Source organism: Sceloporus occidentalis, unplaced genomic scaffold (genome assembly GCF_023333645.1).
Source record: "Sceloporus occidentalis isolate IW3139 unplaced genomic scaffold, rSceOcc1.0.p SCAF_30, whole genome shotgun sequence".
Lineage (NCBI taxonomy): Eukaryota > Metazoa > Chordata > Lepidosauria > Squamata > Phrynosomatidae > Sceloporus > Sceloporus occidentalis.
In genome coordinates this window covers 1,208,186-1,231,622 of record NW_028317010.1, presented here as the reverse complement: position 1 = coordinate 1,231,622, position 23,437 = coordinate 1,208,186, and the positions used below count along the sequence as shown (strand labels likewise).

The 23,437-nt window shown below is 38.1% G+C and overlaps 1 protein-coding gene across 1 annotated transcript; it reads left to right on the top strand.

Moving 5' to 3' along the window:
• The first annotated feature begins 8,266 nt into the window (after positions 1 to 8,266).
• LOC149298873 (cardiotrophin-like cytokine factor 1) lies at positions 8,267 to 22,953 on the top strand. Its single transcript, XM_089486999.1, has 3 exons — positions 8,267 to 8,282; positions 11,084 to 11,247; positions 22,462 to 22,953. Exons 1-3 carry the CDS (start codon positions 8,267 to 8,269, stop codon positions 22,951 to 22,953), a joined length of 672 nt encoding a protein of 223 aa, XP_089343125.1.
• Positions 22,954 to 23,437: the final 484 nt, after the last annotated feature.

Genomic DNA, 23,437 nt, shown 5'->3' with positions numbered 1-23,437 from the left:
TGTGTTTAAATGTATGTATATTGTCGTAGTTGTATAGGGGTAAAGGTCGACTCTGTGTGGACAGAGGCTTGGTGTTACACAATCTGGCTGAGAAAGGGGCGGTGTATTATATATAACAATTTATTTGGTTGTTATTACATTAAATGGTTTGTGTTGTTAATGCCTCTTATACCCACTTAAATAAAGCTACTGCCAATTTTATCCAATTTCCAATACTGTGTCTGTGGTTTTTTATTGATTTGTTATGGGTTAATATATACATGCAATGGACAATATATTTGGCAAATGAGTGAAGGAGCAATAATCTGACATTTTTGAGTCTCCTCACTTCTTTCACTCAAAGAAATGTATAGTTGAATGTGAACTCTTCACTATTCCAGGCAAACCGCAGGTTTTAATTCAGGTCTGTTTATTTACTGGAAACTTCCTTTACCATTAGCGGGAAGCCTAAACTGGGTACCCACATAAACTTACTAAATCTTACCTCTATATCATGGACTTTCATTTTTTCATTGTAAATTACCTCATTGCCCCACTACATGTTATATTTTAGGAAACTGAAGAAATTGAAAGTGAAGTTTAGCGTTTTTAGGGATTTTTGCTACGTGTATAATATTGCATAGTGGCAAGTTAGCACTTAAAGTAGGTAAAGACATCCATGTAGTTTTGCTTCCTGTTTGGGTTATGTATTAGTCACACATGTTAGTAAAACCACAATATACAGTATATAGTATCACTGAAGCCAAGATAAAATAGAATCTTTAAAATTACTTTTATTTTTGCTGCACAGCAACATTTGTAACCAATATGTTTTTTAAGAAAATATTTTGTATGGCATGTTTTTTGGGGGGGACCATAATTGATAATTACCGGTAAGTTTAATTCTGCTACCAAGAAGAGCCTTGTGTTTGCATGAAAATTTTAATTTCATAAAGTCGACCATATGTAAGTTATAACTTCAAAGTAATAATATCTTCACATAATATTGCAAAATTCTGAAGTTTAAACGTACATCCAACATAAGAATGAAATAGCAGGATCCCAGGTGGTAAACTATGTCCCTGCAGCCTCCCTAAAGAAGAATGTATATTAAAGAACTTTATGAGTATTTTGATTTGCATTCCTTAAAATATATTTTTTTTAAATAAATACTGTGATAGAAAATGTCTCCAATCTAGATAAATAGAACACATACCCTGCATGGAAAATAGGTTTGGGAAAGGGTTAAATGCACATGGGTGGATTCTGCAGAATGTTCCCATGCATTTGCAATGGGGATCACATGTAAATTTAAAAGGGCCTCCCATCTACTGCTTCAAAACCATTGTGCTGTTCTTTTCTAAAGTTTTTGCATAATTTAATAATACAAAACTTCAAATAGTTGCGTCTTAGCCATTTGTATGTTTATGTTTAGCTCTGTTACCTTAGCCTATACTACTTGATAAGACCCTGACTCTGATTATTATACTACTTTGCGGTAGAATGGCCCAGTCTTGACTGTCCAGCCAATGACTTTTAAATGGAAGTCTATGGAACAAATACAATTCCAAAATAATGCCCCAGCGGGGACAAGGGTAAGTTACAACTACAAATAAACCAATCCCGTTCCCGGGATCAAAAAATACCCTTATTATAACCCCACCCTAAAACATGACTTTTATTAATATGTTTATTAAAAGGTATAACCAAAAAAAAGATTTTTAAAAACACCAGTGTCACCAGTCCTACTATAAAAGGTATACGTCACAGTAACATAAGCTGTGTAACACTAATATTAGGTCGTACATACTGTTGATGGCTGCAGTCCTAACAACAATGGCCATTAGCCCAGACCTCTGATGAAGCTCTGAGGAGCGAAACATGTCAGGGGGCTACTTGTCTGAGTTTTTAATTAGCCTCTGTCACTGGTCATAATTGAATTATTTCTGTTGTTAGGACTGCAGCCATCAACAGTATGACACCTAATATTAGTGTTACACAGCTTATGTTACTGTGACGTATACCTTTTATAGTAGGACTGGTGACACTGGTGTTTTTAAAAATCTTTTTTTTGGTTATACCTTTTAATAAACATATTAATAAAAGTCATGTTTTAGGGTGGGGTTATAATAAGGGTATTTTTTGATCCCGGGAACGGGATTGGTTTATCTATGGAACAAAGGTTCTCACTGGAGAAGCAGGACTTATTCAGAATCACCATAGCAAAAGTCAGCTCAGTGTGGTGTTGGAGCAGGGAAATACACCCAAAATATCAATTGACATAAAAACAGATTTTCTTCGGTGCTAAACTGTATTACTATCTAAAATGTTAATTTTTCCATCAGACTTCCTCTTTAAATAGTTCAGTATTGGCTTTTCCATGTAACATGTTTCGTGATCCAGGGGACAAATGTCCTAATGTGCTTTCAGGGCCTTGATTCCCCCCCCCCACATGTTCGCATTTTGTTTGGTAAATGTTATTAATCTACCCTACCACCTATATGTTTTAAATTCCATATAAGTGCCATATAACCCCATTGCATAACGCTACGGAATTTGATGGCGCTGTATAAAACAATAAATAATAATAATATAACCCTTATTGTGTGTTGTGGGTTTACAGCGTCTACGCACTTTTGTACTTTACTGTGCACTAAAGCTCATCTCATGCTCTCCGAGGTTTTAGTATGACAGGACTTGTAGTCCAACATTGTTGAGAATTGCACAACCCTAAAGCATAAAATACACCCAGACGCCAATATTTTTTTCCCTCTTTTAATAAAATATAAACATAGGTTTACATTCATTATATGCTCCTGGAAGCAATCAGTGGGATTTCCTATCCCCCCACTGATTGCTGGGGAGCTTGTTTATATCAGAATATCCTTACATCTTCCAAACATATTTTTATATATTCTCTAGAGGTTCTCTCTTGGGGAATGTTTAAATATTCCCATTACAAGCACACACTGTTTTCCTGTTGTGTAGCTGAAAGCAAAATGGCTGTGCTTATGTGCTGTTTCCATTACTACATATTTTTCCCCTTTTGGTCTTTTTCTGAAAACTTGAAAACAATGAAATTCCAAGAGCAGTTTATCTGGGTGTCTCATAGTTTGCATTATACGTAGAATTCAAGCATATGATCGCCAAACGCCCCCTTTAAATTACTGTTTTGTCCTGCTACCAAGTCCATGGGGGGGATTCTGTTTTTTCCCTACACCCCCAGCTCCTAATCTTGCACCAAACTTGTTAAAACACATGGGCGATATACCAGCCACTCGCCATCTCTAGCGCTGGCCTGCCCAATGAGACCCCCCGTGTGCATGCACAGAAAATACTCTTATTGACTTCAATGGGAGCATTTTCCTGCCACCGATTGGCCACTTCCAATAGTGGCATGAAAGTGGACCACAGCATTGTGGCGCGCTGAAACTCCTCTTAAATGTGATTTAACTTTTTTGTTCTGCAGATACATAATGCATATTAAAGCACTTAATATACTATAATTGGCATTAATCATTGTGGACACAAAGTAAATAAACCTTGTAAGCGCTGCCATTTTTTTTTTACCTTCTCTGAAGGTTTAATTGCTTAAAAAAACAATGAACATTTTGACAAGCTTTTTGTCAGTTTCTATGGCAACAACATTCCAGTGCCTACTTTTAAACCACATGACAAATATTCCCACATGAAAAATTATAAATGAGTCAAAATGTTATATTATTGAAAAATTATTTTGGGGCAGATTTGCAAGTTGAAAGTGTACTTGGAATGATGTTTCTAATGCTGCAATTTGTTATAAAGGTTAAATTCGGTAGATCATGTGGAACAGCACTTAAAAATAGCCATTAAAATAAGTCAGTTGTTTTTTAATTAGAATTAGATGTATCTACTGGCAAAAAAATACACACAGTCTCCTGGCAGAGGTGAAGAAAGATATCATAGAGGGTTTCATAACAAGTAGTATATATCAAACTGATTCATTTAAATAACATGAATTTTAAACAAAATGAAATTAACATTTTATAACAAGCTACACTATGAGCCAATGCTTTGTCTTCAATGTTATATGAGCATACAGTGTTTTTTTTAGTTTTTTTTTATACTGTATCTTTCCACTCAGTGATGAGGAAAGTCCAATAGTTTCACTTATTTTTGATCAATTATTTCATATATACTTTCTCCATAATACAACTTCGATAAAAATATATTGTATATCTATTAGGGGAAAAAAAGAAGAAAAAAATAATAGAAACATTAAAATAAATGGAAGTATATTTTAAAGAAAAATATTAACATAAAAGGTCATAGTCTAAAACTAGAAGGCCAGAGGCTTAGATATAATGTGGTTAATGGTGATAGATACGTGGAATAGCCTCCCAACAGAAATGGTGGAGGGTAATACAGTCAAAATGAAACATACATACATACATACAAGATCAAGGGCTGATTAAGGCTTGAGTTTTTGCATTATAAATAATGGGCAGATTAGATAAAACATGTGATTGTAAGGGATATGCACACAAATAAACAGCTTAACTCATACCGTATTATCCTAATAAATAAAAACACTGACAACTGAATTGGAGAAACAGGCCGTGGTCTTTTATTTAGCTTACAGAGTAACATCAACCAATTATATAATATCAACATAAACATTGTAACCATAAAGCACTCTTGGCACAAGCCCCAGAGTGCAACCATACTTAAATACTCAAAGACCATCCGCCCTAAAGCCAGGACAGCCCAAAACCACTGGTTCACCCTATAGAAGAAAGGGCAACCTTAACCCCAATAAAAGCCACGACAGATTATATTTAAACCCTCTTTCTTTTTTTTTTTTTTTTTTGGGTGGGAGGGTGGGCGCCTCAGAAGAAGTTCTTCCATCTTCGTACCCTTGGCTCTCCCGCAAAGCTGCCGCTCACCAGACGCTACAAAGAGGTCAGTGCAGTCAGCTAGCAGTTCGCCGCAGGTGTGAAACGAACGCACCTCAGCAGGTCTATTTATAGGCAAAATCCCGCCCTTAGCGCAGCGCGAGCGCAGCGCGAGATACCCTTTTACCTCAGATAAGAAAAACGCGGTTAAACTAAGTGGCACAAGACACCCCGAGCGCAAAAAGCGCGGCAAACTAAGCGGCACGAGCGCATCTAGTAGCTTCCACACCTTTTTTTTTTTTATTATGTAACCTCAACCCTAACCTTGTTATATAACCTGACCTTTTCTTGACCCCTCTATCCCCACAACCACATGCCGCCCTGACTGCTAAATAGAGTCAGGGCTCTTCAAATGGTTCCTATATGCTATTGTTATTATTTATTGTTTAATATAGCACCATCATATTCCACAGCACAGTACAATGTACTATCAAATGTTATGTTTCTATGTAAATTAAGCATCTGTTATTTTTCTGGACTAACAATTGATCTTATTGGTTACATTAACCTAAATAATATATACAAAATTCTCTAAAAACAATTAAAACATGGTCTATAATCCATGAACTATTGAATACCTAAACATTACATTAATGTATGCAATTATATTGTATACTACATTTTAGCTAAAATCTATTCTGATTCCATCTTCCTTTGGTGAAATGAAACATTTCCATAATCAAACTTCTCAACGCATTAAAGGGCCTCACTGCTTTTGGAGACAAAATGACATCATAAAAAACAAATGCTGAAACAATGTTATAATTTAATAGTAAATATTGAGGAGTTTGTATGGACTTTCCTTCATCTGCAGGAGTGAAACAGAAGTCATTATGAGAATCTGAATTCCCAACCTTCCAATAAACTGAATAAGTGTAGCAGAGACACAGGACAGTCTGTCTAGGGTCTGCTAGGATCTGTGATGACCCCCTGCTTGCTAATTGCACACACAGATATCAGGAATGTAGGGCAGAAAAATAAATAATACGATTAAAAAGTTAAGGCAGCATTTTCATCCTCTAAAATTTAAGAACTACACATGTGGTTATTACTCACCTAACCGATTAAAGAATTATTTAAATTTAAATCCTAAATATTGTTTTTTTGTCTGTTATTTGTTGACACGTCAGCCTTAATAAATTTATGAATATGATTAAAAACCACCACTCTATTTATCCTTAAAACAATGTATCATTTGAGTGGGTACAGTAAAGACAAAAATGGAAATTATGATTAAGCAAACATGGTTAAATTGTAAAAAAGAATGAAGGTGTGAAATATGCTTGTCACAGATTTTACTATGCATTATGCAGGGCCAGCTAAGCCTTTGTTGGAGGAAAAGTCACTGGGTTGTTTTTTTAATAATAAATAGAAGAGCTGAAATCATTCAACCTATGTTTATTGATTAAACCAACACCTTGACATGATGGAATCTACTTTTGATGGGCTTTTCCATAAAAACGAGGTAGACTTTTCTTGTTTTGCAGTTTTTGTAGGCAAAATTTAACAAAATGTGTTTTAATCATGAATCATTATTTAATTCAAAGAGCTGGTACATAGAGATGCTCGCACTTCTTTGAGTGGCTACATGTTAGGATAGCCCGTACACCTCTACATCTAGGCTAAGGAGGAGGTGAGTGACATAGGGGCTAAACACGATTATCACCCACCCCATATACAGTGTAACCACAGGGTATACGTGGGAATTAAGTCCCTAAATATACAATATCAATATACACAAAGTCAAGAATGTAGTTTGAGTTTATGTGATTATAGTGTTTCTTTTTGGGTTGAGATAGGTGTGCTTTAGCAACCGTATGGCTACAAATATTACACAATATGAGCAACTTAGTTTAAGGAAACACAAGCAACCTAGTTCAAATAATTATATATATATATATATATATATATATATATATATATATATATATGGATACATATATAGATATATAGATATATATAGTACAGGGGGACTCTGGCTTCCTTAGAAGTTAACTATTTAATTACCACCATTATTTTGTATATTTTAAGTACATTTTGCCTGTTAGACTTTGTGTATAGTGATAGGAGCCACTGATGACAACCAATTATAAAGCTAATGCTAATATGTCAACAGATTGTTAGCAGTTTGGTTACAGTGTATCATCAATGTCAGTCTTGATGTCAATGTATGAGACCAGCCCCTGCATCTGAATTTTGAATCAGAGGCATGGAACTGCTCTGCTGATTTAGGAGCCTGTGTTATGTGATGCCTGCGCTTCAGAAGTGAGGAGCGGTGTGCCTTGCAAGTGGTTTTACAAGGTGCATATTATTGATTTATTTTAATTAAAACGGGGTAAGCCATATGTGACTACATGTCTGTGTATTTAATGTTACTTAGGTGCCCCATACCCATTCAATCAGCTCAGTATAAAAAGCTGCCTGTATGGGGTTTTTTAAACACATCATATGGAAGCTCTTTGATGATTTTAATGAAACTTTTCACCGTTTTGTTTGGGTTGTGACCTTAACTCTCAGTACTTTAGTATTTTAAAAACTGCCATATGTTATGCCAGATAATATATACTGTAATTTCTTTACTCTGTTTATTAATACAGGTGCGGACAATAAACCCTGTAATGGGCCACCAGTTGTGATAAAAAGGCGGAGACTGGACAGTAATTGTGGCTACGTCTGCCTCACTCCCTTCAATAAGTCTGCTTTTATTTTGTAAGAAAACAAAGCAACTTGCGTTAGAGTGCAAGCAGTTAGGGCAAATTGGTCTCTTTGTCAATCACTGTACGAGAAACCTGTGAGTATTTGCGCAGAGTCAAATCAGTTTGGAAGAAAATGGGAGACACTTTTTTTTATAATGTACTGATAGATGAGACGGGGATGTGGCTTTATGGGGTACCAGTCTCTCTTCGCTGTGAATTTGCTAAAGATACTCTTCCTCTTTACCTCAAATAAGGACGTGAGGAAGAAACAAGTTAAGGTTTATCGGGATTGCCTGTTTCTTCTCTCCACTCTCTCTTCTTCGCTCCTCCTCCTTCACCTTCTACTTTCCTCGGTCTCTCACTTTCTCTGACTTTTATAACTTTCTTCCTCTCTCTCTCTACTTCCTCTCTTTCTCTATTTTCTCTCTGGTTACTCATATGACGTCAGGGGAGAGGCTCCAATTCTCTCTCCCTCTCAAAAATTCCTGCCCCCCTTCTCCTCGCACTCTCCTCCTCTCCCTCCCCCCTCTTCCACAGAACACCCAGCCTGGTTTTTAAAGGAAGGTATGAGAGAGAGATGGCACTCTCTGCCCTGACTACTAGAAAGACAGCTGGGCTACTAGCGACCAGCACTCACTAGCCACCCTGGGCCCAGACATGCTGCTTATCACAGGTACCTGGTTAGCTCTCCTTTTTCTCTCTCTCTGCGTTTCTTTGCTGTTCCTCATCTGGTTGGGCCGTCATCAGGACACTTTTTTCTGACTTAGCTCACTGCATCCTTTCTTGGAATATCAATCCCACTTTGGTCAGCGGTCTCTTACACACCAAAGGTTATCACGCGTGGTCTTCTAAGAAACATTTTTGTTTTCATTGTTACGATTACATCACTGTTTTGAAAAACTTTTTACCTATTTTGTTTTTGTCTGCCTGTCATACCCTGCCCATTCTTCTGCTTTTCCTGTTTCTTTTGCAGCGTATTGTCTCCCAATGTGCCTTTCCACCCTGTGTCTCTCTATGTTTTATTTTTTTTTTTCTTGATCCCACTACATCTCTCTAATAAAAGGCAAGAACGCATGATGGACTATTGACAAGACACAAGGGGAATCAGTGGTAGGGAAGAGAGAAATGGGAGTTAAAGGGGAGGGGAGGTATGTGTCATATGAGGCTGAAACTTGAGAGCAGCCCTTGAGACAGACACTTGTAAGAGACTGTCAATATCAAAGACAGATTGTGACATCTCTAAAAACTCTCCTCCCAGAACAGCAAAAGGACAATAGTGCAGGTCCTCTCTGACAAGAAGTGTTGATTACTTCTTATGTACTTTTTGTGTCTCCATCTTCATCAGTCTTTGCTTCCATTCATCTCCTCTATCACATCTTCATGCTCCTCCATCTCTTTGGCATCTCCTTATTTTATACTCTGAAGCATACATTCCGGTCTTCTTAATTTATTGTACTCTGCCCAACTTTCACCCTTAAAATCCTCTCTAACTCACACTATTGATCTCTGTCATTCAGCATTTTTGTTTTGCTCCTTTGTCCCCTTTTCTTCTCTTTAGCTTCTAGTTATTCTTTTAATTTGTTCTTACTTCCTCTCCTTTGCCTTGTGTCTTCTCCACTTCCACATGCTTTATAATCTTCTATAATTCATCTATCTACTGTCCTCCCTGTCTCTGCCTCTGTTGGTTGTGGGGCTTATTTTCTAAACAATGAGCTGCACAATAATGCATTATAAAGGACCAACCCCTGTGAGCTCCACCTGCCAGCAGACTTGAGTTGACACTACATAATATATGGTTAATAAAGTAGTACGTCACTGCAAATAGACTACAACTAAATGGTGGAAAAATCTTAGAGTGTCGGAGGCTTAGACGTACCGCAAGGGATTTTTACTTTACTGAGAGGGTGGTAGATAACTGGAGCAGCCTACCAGGAGAAAATGTAGAGATTAAAATGGTAAGGGAAGTAAATCATACATGGAATAGGCATATGTCTATCCTCCATCTAAGATGAGATCAAGTACTGGTTAAGGTTTGAGTCTTTACAGCAAGAACAAATGGGAAGTCTAGATGGACCAAAAAGGCTTCTCTGCTTTCATACTCTATGGCCCTATGTTTTTATGCTCTCTTTATGTCCAATATAAAATCAATTAACATTTAACGCATTTTGATCCCTTTAAATGGAAATAATAAACATTTTATATCTGCAATTTGTACCTGCACTTGATATCTTACGCTCACCGAATCTACTACACCTCCTTACTTTACTTCACAATGATACCCATCAGCTACTGACAGAATTTTCTTGTCTTCTCCAAATGCCATTCATTAATCATTATCCATTCATTTTTTTTTTCTTAAATTGCATCTTTCTGTTACCAACTTCTTCAGAGAAGCTGCTAGACCTTCCCTGTCACTGATACAACCCCAAACCACCTCTCACCTTTCTCTCTGCCTTATGTTTGTCCTCACGTAAGCAGGGCTCTCTCCGCCTAATGTATCGGTTTGTGTTACTCTGTCCATTCTAGTCTTGTCATGCCCCCTTGAATAAATGTATTGTAAGAAGTGCTATATAAATAAAAGATGATAATAATAATAATAGTGTTAACTCTTTTACTTGTCATATTTGTCTGTAGCTATTAATTATTATTTTTTTGTCGAACCTTGTGCCTCATCAACTCCTGTCTTTCTCATTTCCCTCTCTTTCCTCTCACTCTTAAAAAGCCCACATGTGCTTCCTATTACATGTAAAAACAGAAAGAGAGAGAGAAACAGAAACACAGAGATTCAGGGCAACCAGCGAGAGAACGGGAGAGATTTCATTATATATATGCGAGTGTGTGTTCTTAATCAAAAAATCGATTTTCAGTACTAATTGCGTGTGTCACCATGTAACCCAGGAACTTCTGATTCCAAAGTAACTCAACGTCAATAGGAAAATGTCAATGACTAAAAAATATGTGTGCTACGTTTGCTGTGTAAAATAGCTTGAGATGTGAAGAAAAACATTTCCCAATGAACCCAAGAAATAATGACTTTAATGACCTCATATAGTATCATAGGTTATTTGAAGGGCTATGCGTAAGGGAAACATGTAGAAATAGTTTGTGGTTTTTTTTATTGCTGAAAATAATAATCTATAATAAATGACTATGGGGTGGCCATATCTCTGTAGCAGTAAAGTACTCCTTTGACCACAGTCAATAGGTAATTTTTAAGCCTGACGTAGTGTACGTTTGTGCGCACCTGTATAAGGTGCCCTTACACCTTTCATTCAGGGGTGACTGATTTATCTATTTGCCTGTATTCTTATATATATATATATCAATCATGTGTGGTAAAATGTTTGAATATAAAACATCAATAAAAATAAATAAAAAATTATCCGCCAATTTGTAATGACCAATTTCTGCATATTTTTCCCTCTTGTTTATCTCTTTCTTTCTCGGCCCCAAACTCTCCGTCTCTCTCTGAAGTGGGCTCCTACAGAGTCCTGTGTGCAATGCTGGTGTCCATCCTGCACATGGCTTCTCTTAATGCTCTAAATGTGACAGACCCTCTTGCTCGAACCTCCATTCAAAAAAGCTACGATCTCACCAAGTACTTGGAGCATCAGTTGCGCTCCCTGGCTGGTCCATATGTAAGTATTAACTTTTTTCAGGGTGGGGGGCAGATCTTGAAATCTTGACAATGCCTTACAGTTATAATCCTCTTTGTGACATTAGTAGCCTCTGTGTAGAGATTGGAGATGTTAGTTAAGGTAGGTATTAAAATGGACAAGAAACACCAGGGTAAAGGGTCAAGGTCATATGAAAAAACACTGTCAGGTGGGACAAGTGGGATAAAGTGGTAGAAGGTGCAGAGGTTTAATGTCCAATTGTATTAAACATATCTTTAATTAAAGTTGTAATGTCATGGGATGTAAGGCTATGTAAGTTTTTTTGCTTTTACAAGCCACTTGCATCCTCAGCTTATCAGCTACTTAGCAAACATGAACAAACAGGTACCAAATGAAGAGGAAACAAAATAAAAAAATAATGTCTACAGATAGGAAACAATGCACCATATGAAATTATTGGAGGCGGCAGCTGGGTCATGGAACCATGTGTAACCAACGAAAATAAACTTCAAGTGTGTGCCGCTGGATAGATAATGATCATGTTGTCACATAGGATGGATACTGGTTTATCATGTCACTGCCTTCCGAGGTGTGACATCTTCTAGTATTTATGGTCCGTTTGTTAAAATATATTTATGTATTTGTCTGTGGTAACCAAGGGGGATAGAAAAATCACTTTTAGGAAGGTCTTGTATTGTAGAAGTTTCATAACATAAATCGAGGTTGTCTGGAACCTAGAACATGACAAGATTTTGTCTTACTGAATTCCAGTCTGGGGGACAATGACCTGGCACCTTTTTGGTGGGATATAATTTGGCTTGAAAAACCGATAAGGATGTATAAGACTGAGATGCATGTACTGTAATCAAAATAATGATTTTAGGATGAAGTTCAAGAGCCAGGTAGCCGTGTTTTCTGGCTCCTCGAATTTCTGGCATGGTATACGGCATTTCCTTGTTCTTTTAAATGGTCAATTCGTTTTTTTTCTCCCTAAGAGTTTTTCCCTGGGTTGTATAGTAAATTATTTGGTCCCCAAAAGTTTGGGATTTACTGACTGACCTGCCAGTGCCATTGAAATCTTGAAGTGTGAGAGGGTGGTCAGTAAGGGCAGGAGTTCATGACTTCCAGTGTGGTCCTTGTAAACCAGTAGATGGTTAAGATCCTTTTGGTCTCTATGAGTATATATCGGAGAGGGCTGTGCTCTGTGACAATGAATCATCGGCTGGACATAATCTATTTGTATGTCCGTTGATAAACCAGCAACTTTACAATTTCAAAAATTCTATATGCATGCTTGTCTTTATTGTGAATGTGTTTGTTAAAAATAGTGGCGCACAAAGACAATTCTTATTTTGGAACAGCTAATGAGGACATTTACTTACATTAAAGAGCCACGTTTGAGTGAAGGCAATTGACTAGGTATGTCACTTAATTCTCGTCTGCCACCAAATACTATACTTTAGTGTCTGATTACTGACAGGATGTTGTATGTAGGAGGTATTCACGGGAGTGTTGCAGTCAAATTGCTCAACACATAAATTCTTCAACACACACAACCTCACTGGTGTATACACATAAACACAGGTGCAGCGTTGTATACATTGGTTTATAAGACCCTCTCGTCTCCACACATTTCACTCTCTCCAGTTCTCAAGATGTTTGGCTCAATGCTGTCTAAAATGAGACCGCTTCCGTTATACCGAGCCAGAAGAGGGCGAGAAAAAAGAGACAGATGTACACAAGAAAATCATTACTGGAAAAAATGAGCCATTCGGAGATATTACAAATGAGAGACATGAAAGTTTTGAGTGTCCCAGCACTGACCAATGTCAGGGTAACAGTCAGAGATAAATACTGCTATAGTAAAAATTAGACAGGATTGAACTGAAGTGAGAGGCAGTGATGTTTTGACTGTGAGAGGGCCTGGTTAAAATATAAGAGATGGCAGCGGTCTCGCTTTCTACACACTGTGTAAACTTTGAGTGATTAAAGGCAGCGCTCCTTGTCTGTCTCTCCTCAGACCACTCCAACTTGGCTCTCTGTCTTTCCATCCTCCCCCTTCCCTCTCTTCCCTCCGTCTGCTTCTTTCTATCATGCCGTCTTCATTTTCATAGTACTGCTCACACATTATCTGCATTCTTATTCTAATGTACCTTCCCTTTTTATAGAAAATTCAGACCATGGTTATAATTTTATTCCACTTCTTGTCATCTGTCATTTGAACTTTCCCATCATTCTACTTCACTTTTTTCTTGTTTACTTATCTTCATTGCCTTAGGATTTGGTACAAATAATAGAAATATTCTGCATTTTGAGACCTGTCTCATAATATTGAGTGAGGGACTGACAACAAACTCACAGGAATTATCATGTCTGTAGTCTCTTTTTATGGTGACTATTATTAAAGGGGCATCATTATGCATCCGGGTCAATATTACAGCATATACCTTTCCCTATATCATGCATTAAAATAGTAGCATGGTCTCACCATACATTAACTCTATAAAGGGACACTTCAGCCAATACGTGCATAAAATAGCCGATTGGTCCATTGAAATTGTTGTGGTGTCTTCTTGCAAAGACATGGGGGGGGATTCTGCCAAATTTTCCATATGCATTTGCCGCTTCCCTTTCTCAAGCTATTTGCCATGCAAGAGATGTGTTCTTACAAAATACTTTCTGGGACACAGGCGAAATTCATGTTTGTCAAAAAAATTGTTTATTAGTCTTTATCAACCAATGTATGCTATTGATTTACATTTTTGTCCCTGGTGCTTAATATCATCTTAGAAGCTATATAAAGTTATATTGTTGTAAAATTGATAATTTTTGTATAGTGTTGCATTACTGATGTTTTGAATTTTATATAGGCTTGATGTTATAAAAAAGGAATCCACGTATTTTTATTGTTTCTTGGGCAAAGGGACTTACAGTATTAACTAAATTGTAAATTAAACTAATACCTGCATCTCATAGACTTAACCGTGCACAGTGTGCAGTATTAAGGCCAACTCTCCCAAGATTATCACGCAGAATGGGACAATCTGGTTTTCTGTAATGCATAGCTAATACATTGGTAAGATGCCTTCAAAGTAAGTGTGCTCTAAGCCACTGATGAGCTGAAATAAACTCAACTGGTTTCATGGGTGAACTCCCAACTACTGGACAGTCTACTTCAAAACCAGACCCCTGGAAACCCTGCACACTGTATACCATAAACAGGCACTTTATTCTGTCAAGCGTTAATAAGTTGATTTATAAAACAGTGCTAGTATCATACACATCATACATTAAAGTGCAGTCAGTATAAGACAAGTCCTAGACATCAATAAAAGATGATTCTGTATACTATGTTCAAACTAAAGTAAAATAACATTTCAGCTTGGTCGCAGTTTTTTTAATATTTCCTAAACTTTTGCCCTGAATGATCTGCTTAGGCAGACATCACAACAGATATCAGAAGGATTTTTTTTCTTTTCCAAAGCTCAAGCTATGATGTTTTCCCATTGTCTCTGAAGAAAGGTGAAGGCAATCGTGCCATGTGCATAACCAAGACCCCAATCCTTATCTTCCTGATGTGCATTCCCCTGAGGGATATGTTGCCCCGTCAGAAAGCTAGGTCTTCATGGTCCACCCTTCATAGGAGAAACACTGAAGTCTTCAGATGGAGGTGGTGGCAAAAGATCTTTTTGGAACCTAGCTCCAATGGGGCCAAACCACGAATAACCTTAATCAAGCCTTGTGTCTCATGTGCACAAAACAAAAAGTTGCAGTGAGAATACAAAATTAAAAATTACCAGATTGCCCCAGCACATGGGGCACTGGTGTTGTAAAAATATACATATCCATTACATACCAACCCAATCAAGCGTGTTCAAGCGTACCCCTTTACAAAAGCATGACAGATAGGCCAAGAACCTATACAGTATTATCAGACTGCCAGATTACTGGGAAATTAATTGTGACAGCAATGTCGCTAGGTACGTTTCTAGACTTTTACTTTGTTAGACTCTTGTGAAACAACACAAGGTTCTCTGTGCAGAACTTTATATGAGAGTATGTTTGACAGTCTTCATTGGTGTAGAGTAAAAGTGTGCAGGTCTTTGATGAGATGAAGTTCTGTGTTTATTTGAGGAATGTCTGCATATAAACAAACGTGATCAGTATGCAGATCCACTTATACCTTCTGTGTACACAAGCAGATAAACTTACCCATGTATAGTTGGTAATCTACCCCAGAGGCAAAAATCAGCAGTGTTTTCATAAAAGATACACACAAGGTATCACTAGATCTGCATATCTATGTGTACACTCACATAAACACTCTTTGCTTTATATACACACATTCACAAATAATTATCGTTTCAAGGTCTCCTCCTTACTCTCTGGTTTTCTAGATATTTTTTTTCTGAAACTAGTTAAATAGCCAGGATATCCAGAGCCACAGTATATATAATTAGTGTGTGATATATATATATAAACTTCAACAACTAGACAATAGTATTTTATTTCAGACAAAGCTCGACTAAGACAGCCAGGTATATAGTTTGGTTCCAGTTTTGCATAAAGGGTGAGATTTACTGGATTTTTACAGTTATATAATGTTATGTGATCCATGATTTGCCATAGACAAATTTTACATAGCTTAGCTTGTCCAGGCTTCAGGCATTTAAATGGCCACCATAAAGATTCCGTTGGAATGACTTGCTAGTGGTGGAAGTGTTCAACTTAAAGGGGAACTGACACTATTTCCATGATGCCATATTGGCTTTCAAGAAGGTAGCCCCAACCACAACCTACTTGATATGATGCTTGTGTTTCCATTGCTAGCCTCCACACAACTTCAATGTTGCTTCTGAAGTGCTGAACATAAATTAAGGAAGTTTGTATTTGCTTCGGACTGGCCCTTACAATAGCCTTACATCCCATGACATTCCAACTATAATTAAAGATATGTTTAATACAATTGGACATGAAACTTCTGCACGTTCTACCACCTTCTCCCACTTCTCACACCTGACAGTGATTTTTCATATGACCTTGACCCTTTACACTGGTGTTTCTTGTCCATTTAATACCTACCTTAACTAACATCTCCAATCTCTATGTGTCCACTTGATCATCCCCATATGCGACCATAAATCTGTGTCCATAATATCTCTACTTCCTCTGTCCTCTAAACGTCTTGTATATATTGCTTGTATGCTTAACTTGATGCCAACTCTTTACATGAGAGACCTGTATCTGGATGTTGCTCCTCTGAGACCATTCTTTACTTATTATTAAGTCCTTCTGCAAGTTTCGACACTGTGGACCATTCACGTTCTCTGTGACAGTCTATTTTCCTGGTTCTCATTCTACCTGAATGATCACACTTACAGTATCAAAGTTTGTGAGAGGAGTGAAGCACATATCATTATTTAATGTATATCAGTACAATATTTTTAAATATACTACCCTGAAGTATTATTCTTATTTGTTTATGTATATGTATCCATTTTTATCAGTTTGGTCACCTAAATCATTTTGCTTAGGAGCTGTAAAAACGTAGGACGACTCCAGCAGCTAAAGCTGTGATAGGGATTTAGGTAATAGACACAATTTATTGAGGGGAAAACTAGTTATCAGTTCAGGAAAGTTATTTTTCGCTGGTGAGATGTACTGAATTGTAGTTAATACTCTCATACTTTAGTTTACCCAGTAGTTCTAGATTATACAGGAATATTATATATTAAATACGCATCAGACTACGTACATCTGATACGTTCAGACAAACATAATAACGCACAATCTGGTTTCAGTTTGGCATAAAGAGGGGGGATTTAATAAGCCAAACCATGTTTTATAGGCACTGTGCCTTTATAACTATAATAGCAGGCTTTTCATATTTACTGGTGCAGCTGCTAACACTGTGGTGTATACACAAGTGCATTCTAAATTGCTTCATAGTATTGAATCTTATGAAGGAGCTGAATATATGTATGTGTTCTTTAGTTTTGTTTATATGTGTACACACTTAACCATTTCAGTGGTGGCATATTATTCAGAGTTACATATTATTTAGTCCTCAGCCACTAACAGGATTAATATGGAAGCAGCACCAGGCTGTTTTTTTCCAACTGTTGAGTACCTAGTAAGATATGGACATCCTATCTTTCTCCCCCCACATTTAACACCTTAATTACGTTTCTTAGGTACCCCCCTATGCATGCCACAGGCACATATGTAAAAGAGGACAGAATGAGCCATGCGATCAGATTTGAATGCACAGCTCAAACCTCACAGAGAGTTAAAGTAATATTATAAGGAATGCTCCATGTTTTACACCATGGCAGTTGTTCTCTGCTATTCACGTTTTAGAGTTCGGAAATGAGCTTGTAAAAAACCCCAAAAACTGTCAGTTAATGTTAAGTTCCTTACAAGTTAGATTTAAAGAGTTTTTGTGAGTCGCTAAATTTGCAGAAGGGTGGAACCTTCAAGTTGTGCTTATCGGGGCACAGCTTGGTGAAGTAACAAGATGCTTAGTGAGTAGAGAATCTACCATGCAGTAATTTTATAAGACACATACCTCCCAACAGTCATCATGGAAATACACAGAAACTCTCAGGATTTGACCATGAGTCTCAAGGATTTTGCCCAAATCTCAGGGTCTCAGAGACTATGCCTGCTTGAATGCATGCAACTCAATTGTATCTTTAAATAATGATATGTCAATGTTTCCATGAGGACAGGCATTAGAGCCATTTTGTGCTATTAAAGGGTTATTATTTCAAGAGTCTTATGGCCGCCTTATTTAGAAAGTTCCTAGGTATGACCATTGGCCTGATGGGGAGGTCCTCTGATCTCCCGTTACTTACAAATGAAGCTGTAAAATCAGTGTCAGGCTCATCATATTGCAGTCCTTAACTGGATGTTGGAGTCCAGAACACAGTGATTGAAACAAACTTCACAAATGACACAAGTGGAATGTTTGGTTATAGGTTATATTACACAAAGCAAAGCAAGACATCTCACCAGAAGCGGCAGAGTAGGAGGCATATCATGCATACAGACTGCTGGGGAGTATGAGGGTAGAAAAGTCCAGGTAAGTATTCAAAAGGGTCTGGGACAGGTATAAGCAAAAAGGGGAAATCCAGTAGGTAGTCCGGGTCAAACAGGTAACAGGCTGGCAAAAGGGTAAATCCAAAAGGCAGTCCGGGTTAAAGAGGTAACAGGTAGGTAGGTAGGTAGGTAGGTAGGTAGGTAGGTAGGTAGGTAGGTAGGTAGGTAGGTAGGTGTAACAGACAGATCCAGCATCTGGCAAGAACTATGGCTCCAAAGAAGTTAATGAACTCACACCTCTGTTACTGGGAGGCAGGGATATAAAGCCTGTTCATTAGATCAGGTGTGAGTTGTCTAGGCTTCAGGTGAGGGAGGCAGGGTAATGGTTTAACAAAACACAGCTGAACATAAATACACAGCTGAACATAAATACACAGAACATTGATTATATACATAGCCAGATAATACAAACATGGTACAGGATGCCACAAAGGACAGGGAACAAGGCAAGGATTACAGGGGATAGAGTGAGGAGCTGAGATCCTCAGATGTATAAGGGAAAGAGGGCAAAGGTACATAAAATACAGACACAGTTAAACAAGACAGCAAGCTGTGGAGAGGAGTTCAACTCCAGACAGACCTCTTAAAGGGGCGGCCATGCCTGGCAGTTTCCAGGGCTGGGGCTGAACCCTGACAATCAGTGTAAATATATAAACCCCTTAATGACAAATAACAGTGTAGATAGAAGATCCAGCTCTGATAGACAAAAAAGTGAAAAAAAGAGATGTGCTCAAGTGATTGAGAAAAAATACGCCAACGCGTTTCAAACCTTACGGTTCTTAAGCCATGATTAAGAACCGTAAGGTTTGAAACGCGTTGGCGTATTGTTTCTCAATCACTTGAGCACATCTCTTTTTTTCTCTTTTTTTGTCTATCATGTTTTAACTGGTCTAATTAAATTTTGAATTTTTAAACCCTTATTTGTGGAGCTGGATCTTCTATCTACATTGTTATTTGGATTAACCGAGGATATGGCTCGGCCTTCTATCCCTTGCTCCCTGCAATTTGAAGCGTCTCTGCAAAACATCTAAATGGTGAGCTGGAGTTATCTTTGTTTTTTGTTACATTTTTCCTTAATGACAAAGCCCGTATATGTACGGGCTCAAAATGCATTGTTTTCAATGGGTTAAGGGACCGCCCATTGTCCTTAAGGGGTTAATTATGCATATTTTTTATTTAGACTTTAAATAAAGGTTACTGTGTAAAACAGAGCTATAGCTAGCACCTTTTGCGGCTGAGGCAAGAATGGAAAATTGTGCCCCCCAGCTATATATATTTTTTTACAGAGGTTATTTTATTTACGCTGCCCTTACACACTGCCTTTACACACAGCTGCACATAAACACACATATACACACAAACTGCCATTACACACGACTGCCTTTACACACACCTATACACAGAAGGGAGAAGGACATGCACTTGAAGCTTCAATGTGCTGTGACTTTGCGGTGACAATTACAGCTATCGTGTACACAAGTATTTTCCAAGATTCATCTTGTTTCAAAGCATTTTTCTATTTGAGATTGTGGCCTGTGAGACCATACAGAAAAATAACAAACACATTTACCCCCGGCAACTGGTGTAGATGAAGCAAAGGTGCTGTTCTATAATGGCAGAATTAATTGTTGGCCCTATGGTACACAGACAGCAAGCATGTGCACTTGTTATCCACGATACACAAATCCACTGTGTCAGTTTGTGCTCAAGGAGAAAACCAGTATATATATTTAAACCTAAGTGCTTAGTTGAGCCTAATAGGCCCCTGGGAAAACATGGGTGCCTGAAATCATATTAAGTTCATTGCAAAACCAAAAGTATACAACATTTGTTTAATATACATGGTAACATTCAATTAATTTGTTGTGTTTATTTTTTTTTATTCAAAAAAAATGTAAGGCTTAGGGTACATAGTATTTGAAAAAAGTGGCAGATCCATTTTTAGTATTTTTGCTTATAACAAAGTTATGATATGATCCACTTCTAATTATATGAGTATATTCATAAGTGTGGTAGTGATTTTGGGGTATGGGTTGGCAGGAAATCTAAGATTACATGGGTAGCAAAGCTTCTTAATATTGGCTATGTTTTTGCGATGTTTCAGTATTCAGTGGTGTATGTGAGATCGTTATGTCTCCCATACAGGTTGGCTGAATCTGACGTCGAGGTAGAGGCTAGTCTGAGGTGGATAGATGTATGACAAAAAAGGGTGAGACAACTTTTTAGATATTAAAGTGAGAGAAAAAAATCTAAATCAAGAATAATTAAATAAAGAAAAATGATGAGAATTATATATATGAGGTTAAAGATGGATGCATGTGGGGGACCCTTGTTAGCCAAGAGAAATAGGGTGACATGTGAAACACCTGTGTTTACAGAGGAAGGCGTTCTACTGGAACTCTACAAAGTAAAAACAGGCAAATCCTAGACCTGATGGGATACACCCAGGGATATTAAAAGAGCTTTGATGTGTCCTGGTAAAACCCTCTAGCACACCTATTTAACCAGTCACTAATGACAGGAGTAGTTCCAGAAGACTGAAAGTTGGCAACCGTAGTACTGCTGCACACAGAAAAGGTGGTAGAGAAGACTTGGCCGACTATAGACCAGTAAGCCTTACATCGGTAGTTCGCAAATTAACAGAAACCATACTAAAGGATATTAAATATCTGGAAGTAAATGGTTTGCATGATCAGTAACAACAAAGGTTTACTACAGGAAGATGCTTTTTAACTTACTTTTTTAGACTGGGAACTAAGATAATAGACCAGGGAAGAGCTGTCAATACCGCCTATCTAGATTTCAGTAAGGCATTTAACACTTTCCCCAATTAAAGACATAAATAAATTATAGTCTTTGGGTTTGGATGCCGGAGTAGTTGAATGGATAAGGTAATGGTTGAGTGATAGGAGGCAGAAGGTTAATAGTGTATATTCAGAGGAAGGGCTTACTAGTGGGGTACCATAGGGATCAGTATTGGGACCTGTACTTTTAATATTTTAATGGTATGGTATCTCTTTTTGTAGATGATGCAAAGGCCTGCAACAGGGTAGACATTCTGGGTGGAACAACTCAAATGAAAAATGATTTAAGTATGTTAGAAGAACGGTCGAGAGTGTGGCAGCTGCATTTTAATGTGGATACATGTGAATCAATGCACTTGGGACGTAAAAACCCCAAGGCAGAAAATAGCTTTGGGGGCACTGTTCTGTCAGTGACAATGGGGAAAAAAGGGACTTAGGAGTAATTATTTCTGATGCGTTAAAGGTAAGCAGACAATGCAATAAAGCATCTGAAAAATCAAGCAGGGAGGTGGGTTGGACAGGGAGAGGCATTAGTATCAGAAAGAGGGAGGCCCCTTTACAGATCTATCATCAGGCCTCACCTAGATTATTGTGTACAATAATCCTCCAGAAGAGTATTGACGCAGAGAGTTCAGAGGTGAGCTACAAAAATGGTAAGTAGTTTGTAGGAGAGAAATTATCATTAAGATAAAAGGATCTTAATATATATAGCTTGGAGGAAAGAAGAGAGAGGGCAGACACAACATTTAAATAATTAACCCCTTCAAGATCGGGACGTACCTGGTACTTCCTGGTCAAAGGTCACCAGCAGACTGGGACTACCAGATACGTCATTGATGATGCGGGATCCAGCGTCGCTATGAGCGCTGGGATCGCAAGGGGCGGCTGCTACTGACTGCTGGGTGTCCCCAGCGATCCGTGGCAGCCACTCCACCTCAATTCCGTGCACGTGATCGCTTTGAAGCGAATCACGAGCACGGAATTTAAATATTTAAAAAAAAACTGCGGTCTTCAAGGGAAGTCGCAGTTTGCAAACGTCGGTCCTGAAGGGGTTAAAGGGATTTTACAAAGTACAGGAGGAAAGTTTACTTGAAAAGACTAATAGAGGTTTAAACACCTCACATCAGGAAAATTTGGTAGACTAAATGGGCCAAATGGTTCTTATATGCCCTAAAATTCTATGTTTCTATGACGTGTTGCCACTAGGAATGTCAGAAAATTTGTATATTGAAGATTGTTCATACTGTTTTGTGAAGGATGGTGTGAAATAGGGTTAAGTTCTTTTCCTGGCTGAGTGATATACTAATCCCTATACTTCTTACATTTGCAGTTAAATTATCTTGGCCCTCCATTTAATGACCCAGACTTCAATCCACCACGTGCTGGGGGGCCAGAAACAATACCTAGTGCCTCTGTGGACTTTCACATGTGGAGGAATCTAAATGATGGATTACGTTTGGCAGAAAATCACCGGGCATATAGCCTTCTTCTCTGTTATCTACGGTCCATTGATGGTGAGGTGGCACGTGCAGAACTGCGACGGAGCCTTGGCCGATTTTGCACCAGTTTACAAGGCCTGGTGGTTAGCATTGCTGGAGTGATGTCTTCCCTGGGGTATCAGCCCCCACAAGAACTTGCTACTTCCTCTCCACTCCCAGCCATGGGCTATGGTAGAGGTAATGACTTTCTACGTAAGATGGAGGACTTCTGGTTGTTGAAGGAGCTGCAGATCTGGCTATGGAGGTCCGCTAAAGACTTCAACAGGCTCAAGCGGAAAGTTCCAGCTGTTGTCTCCCTCAGAGTGGAATCCCGTGGGTACTGATGTGGTGGTTTGCAGAAGATAAATTCCCACTCACGCAATTTCTGAGAGTTTAGTGATAAACATGAAAAGCAGACCATGTAGGAATAATTGAATGTTCAATGGCTCAGGACAAGGAGAGCAGGTTGAAGAACATGACATGCATCTGGATTTTTAAGAGCACTGACCTCTGAAATACAAAAACACGGAGAGAAGTCATAAAAGCATTTTTAATATGATAAAAAAAAACATTCAGATAAATAACCACCAGAGTAGATTAGAAAGTGTGGTTGGAAGAGAAGTGAGGTATACTAATAGATAGTATAGCATTTGATGGAAAATATCTGCCTTCCCTTATTTGTGTCATCGGTGATACTGGGAACCTTGCTTGTCATATAAAGCAGACACGGCGCATGGGAAGTAAGGAACAGTGAAACACAAGCAGGCAATACTGACCCTACAGGGAAGAAGGCTAAAATTATCAGGCCCTGCGGCACATACAAGGTAG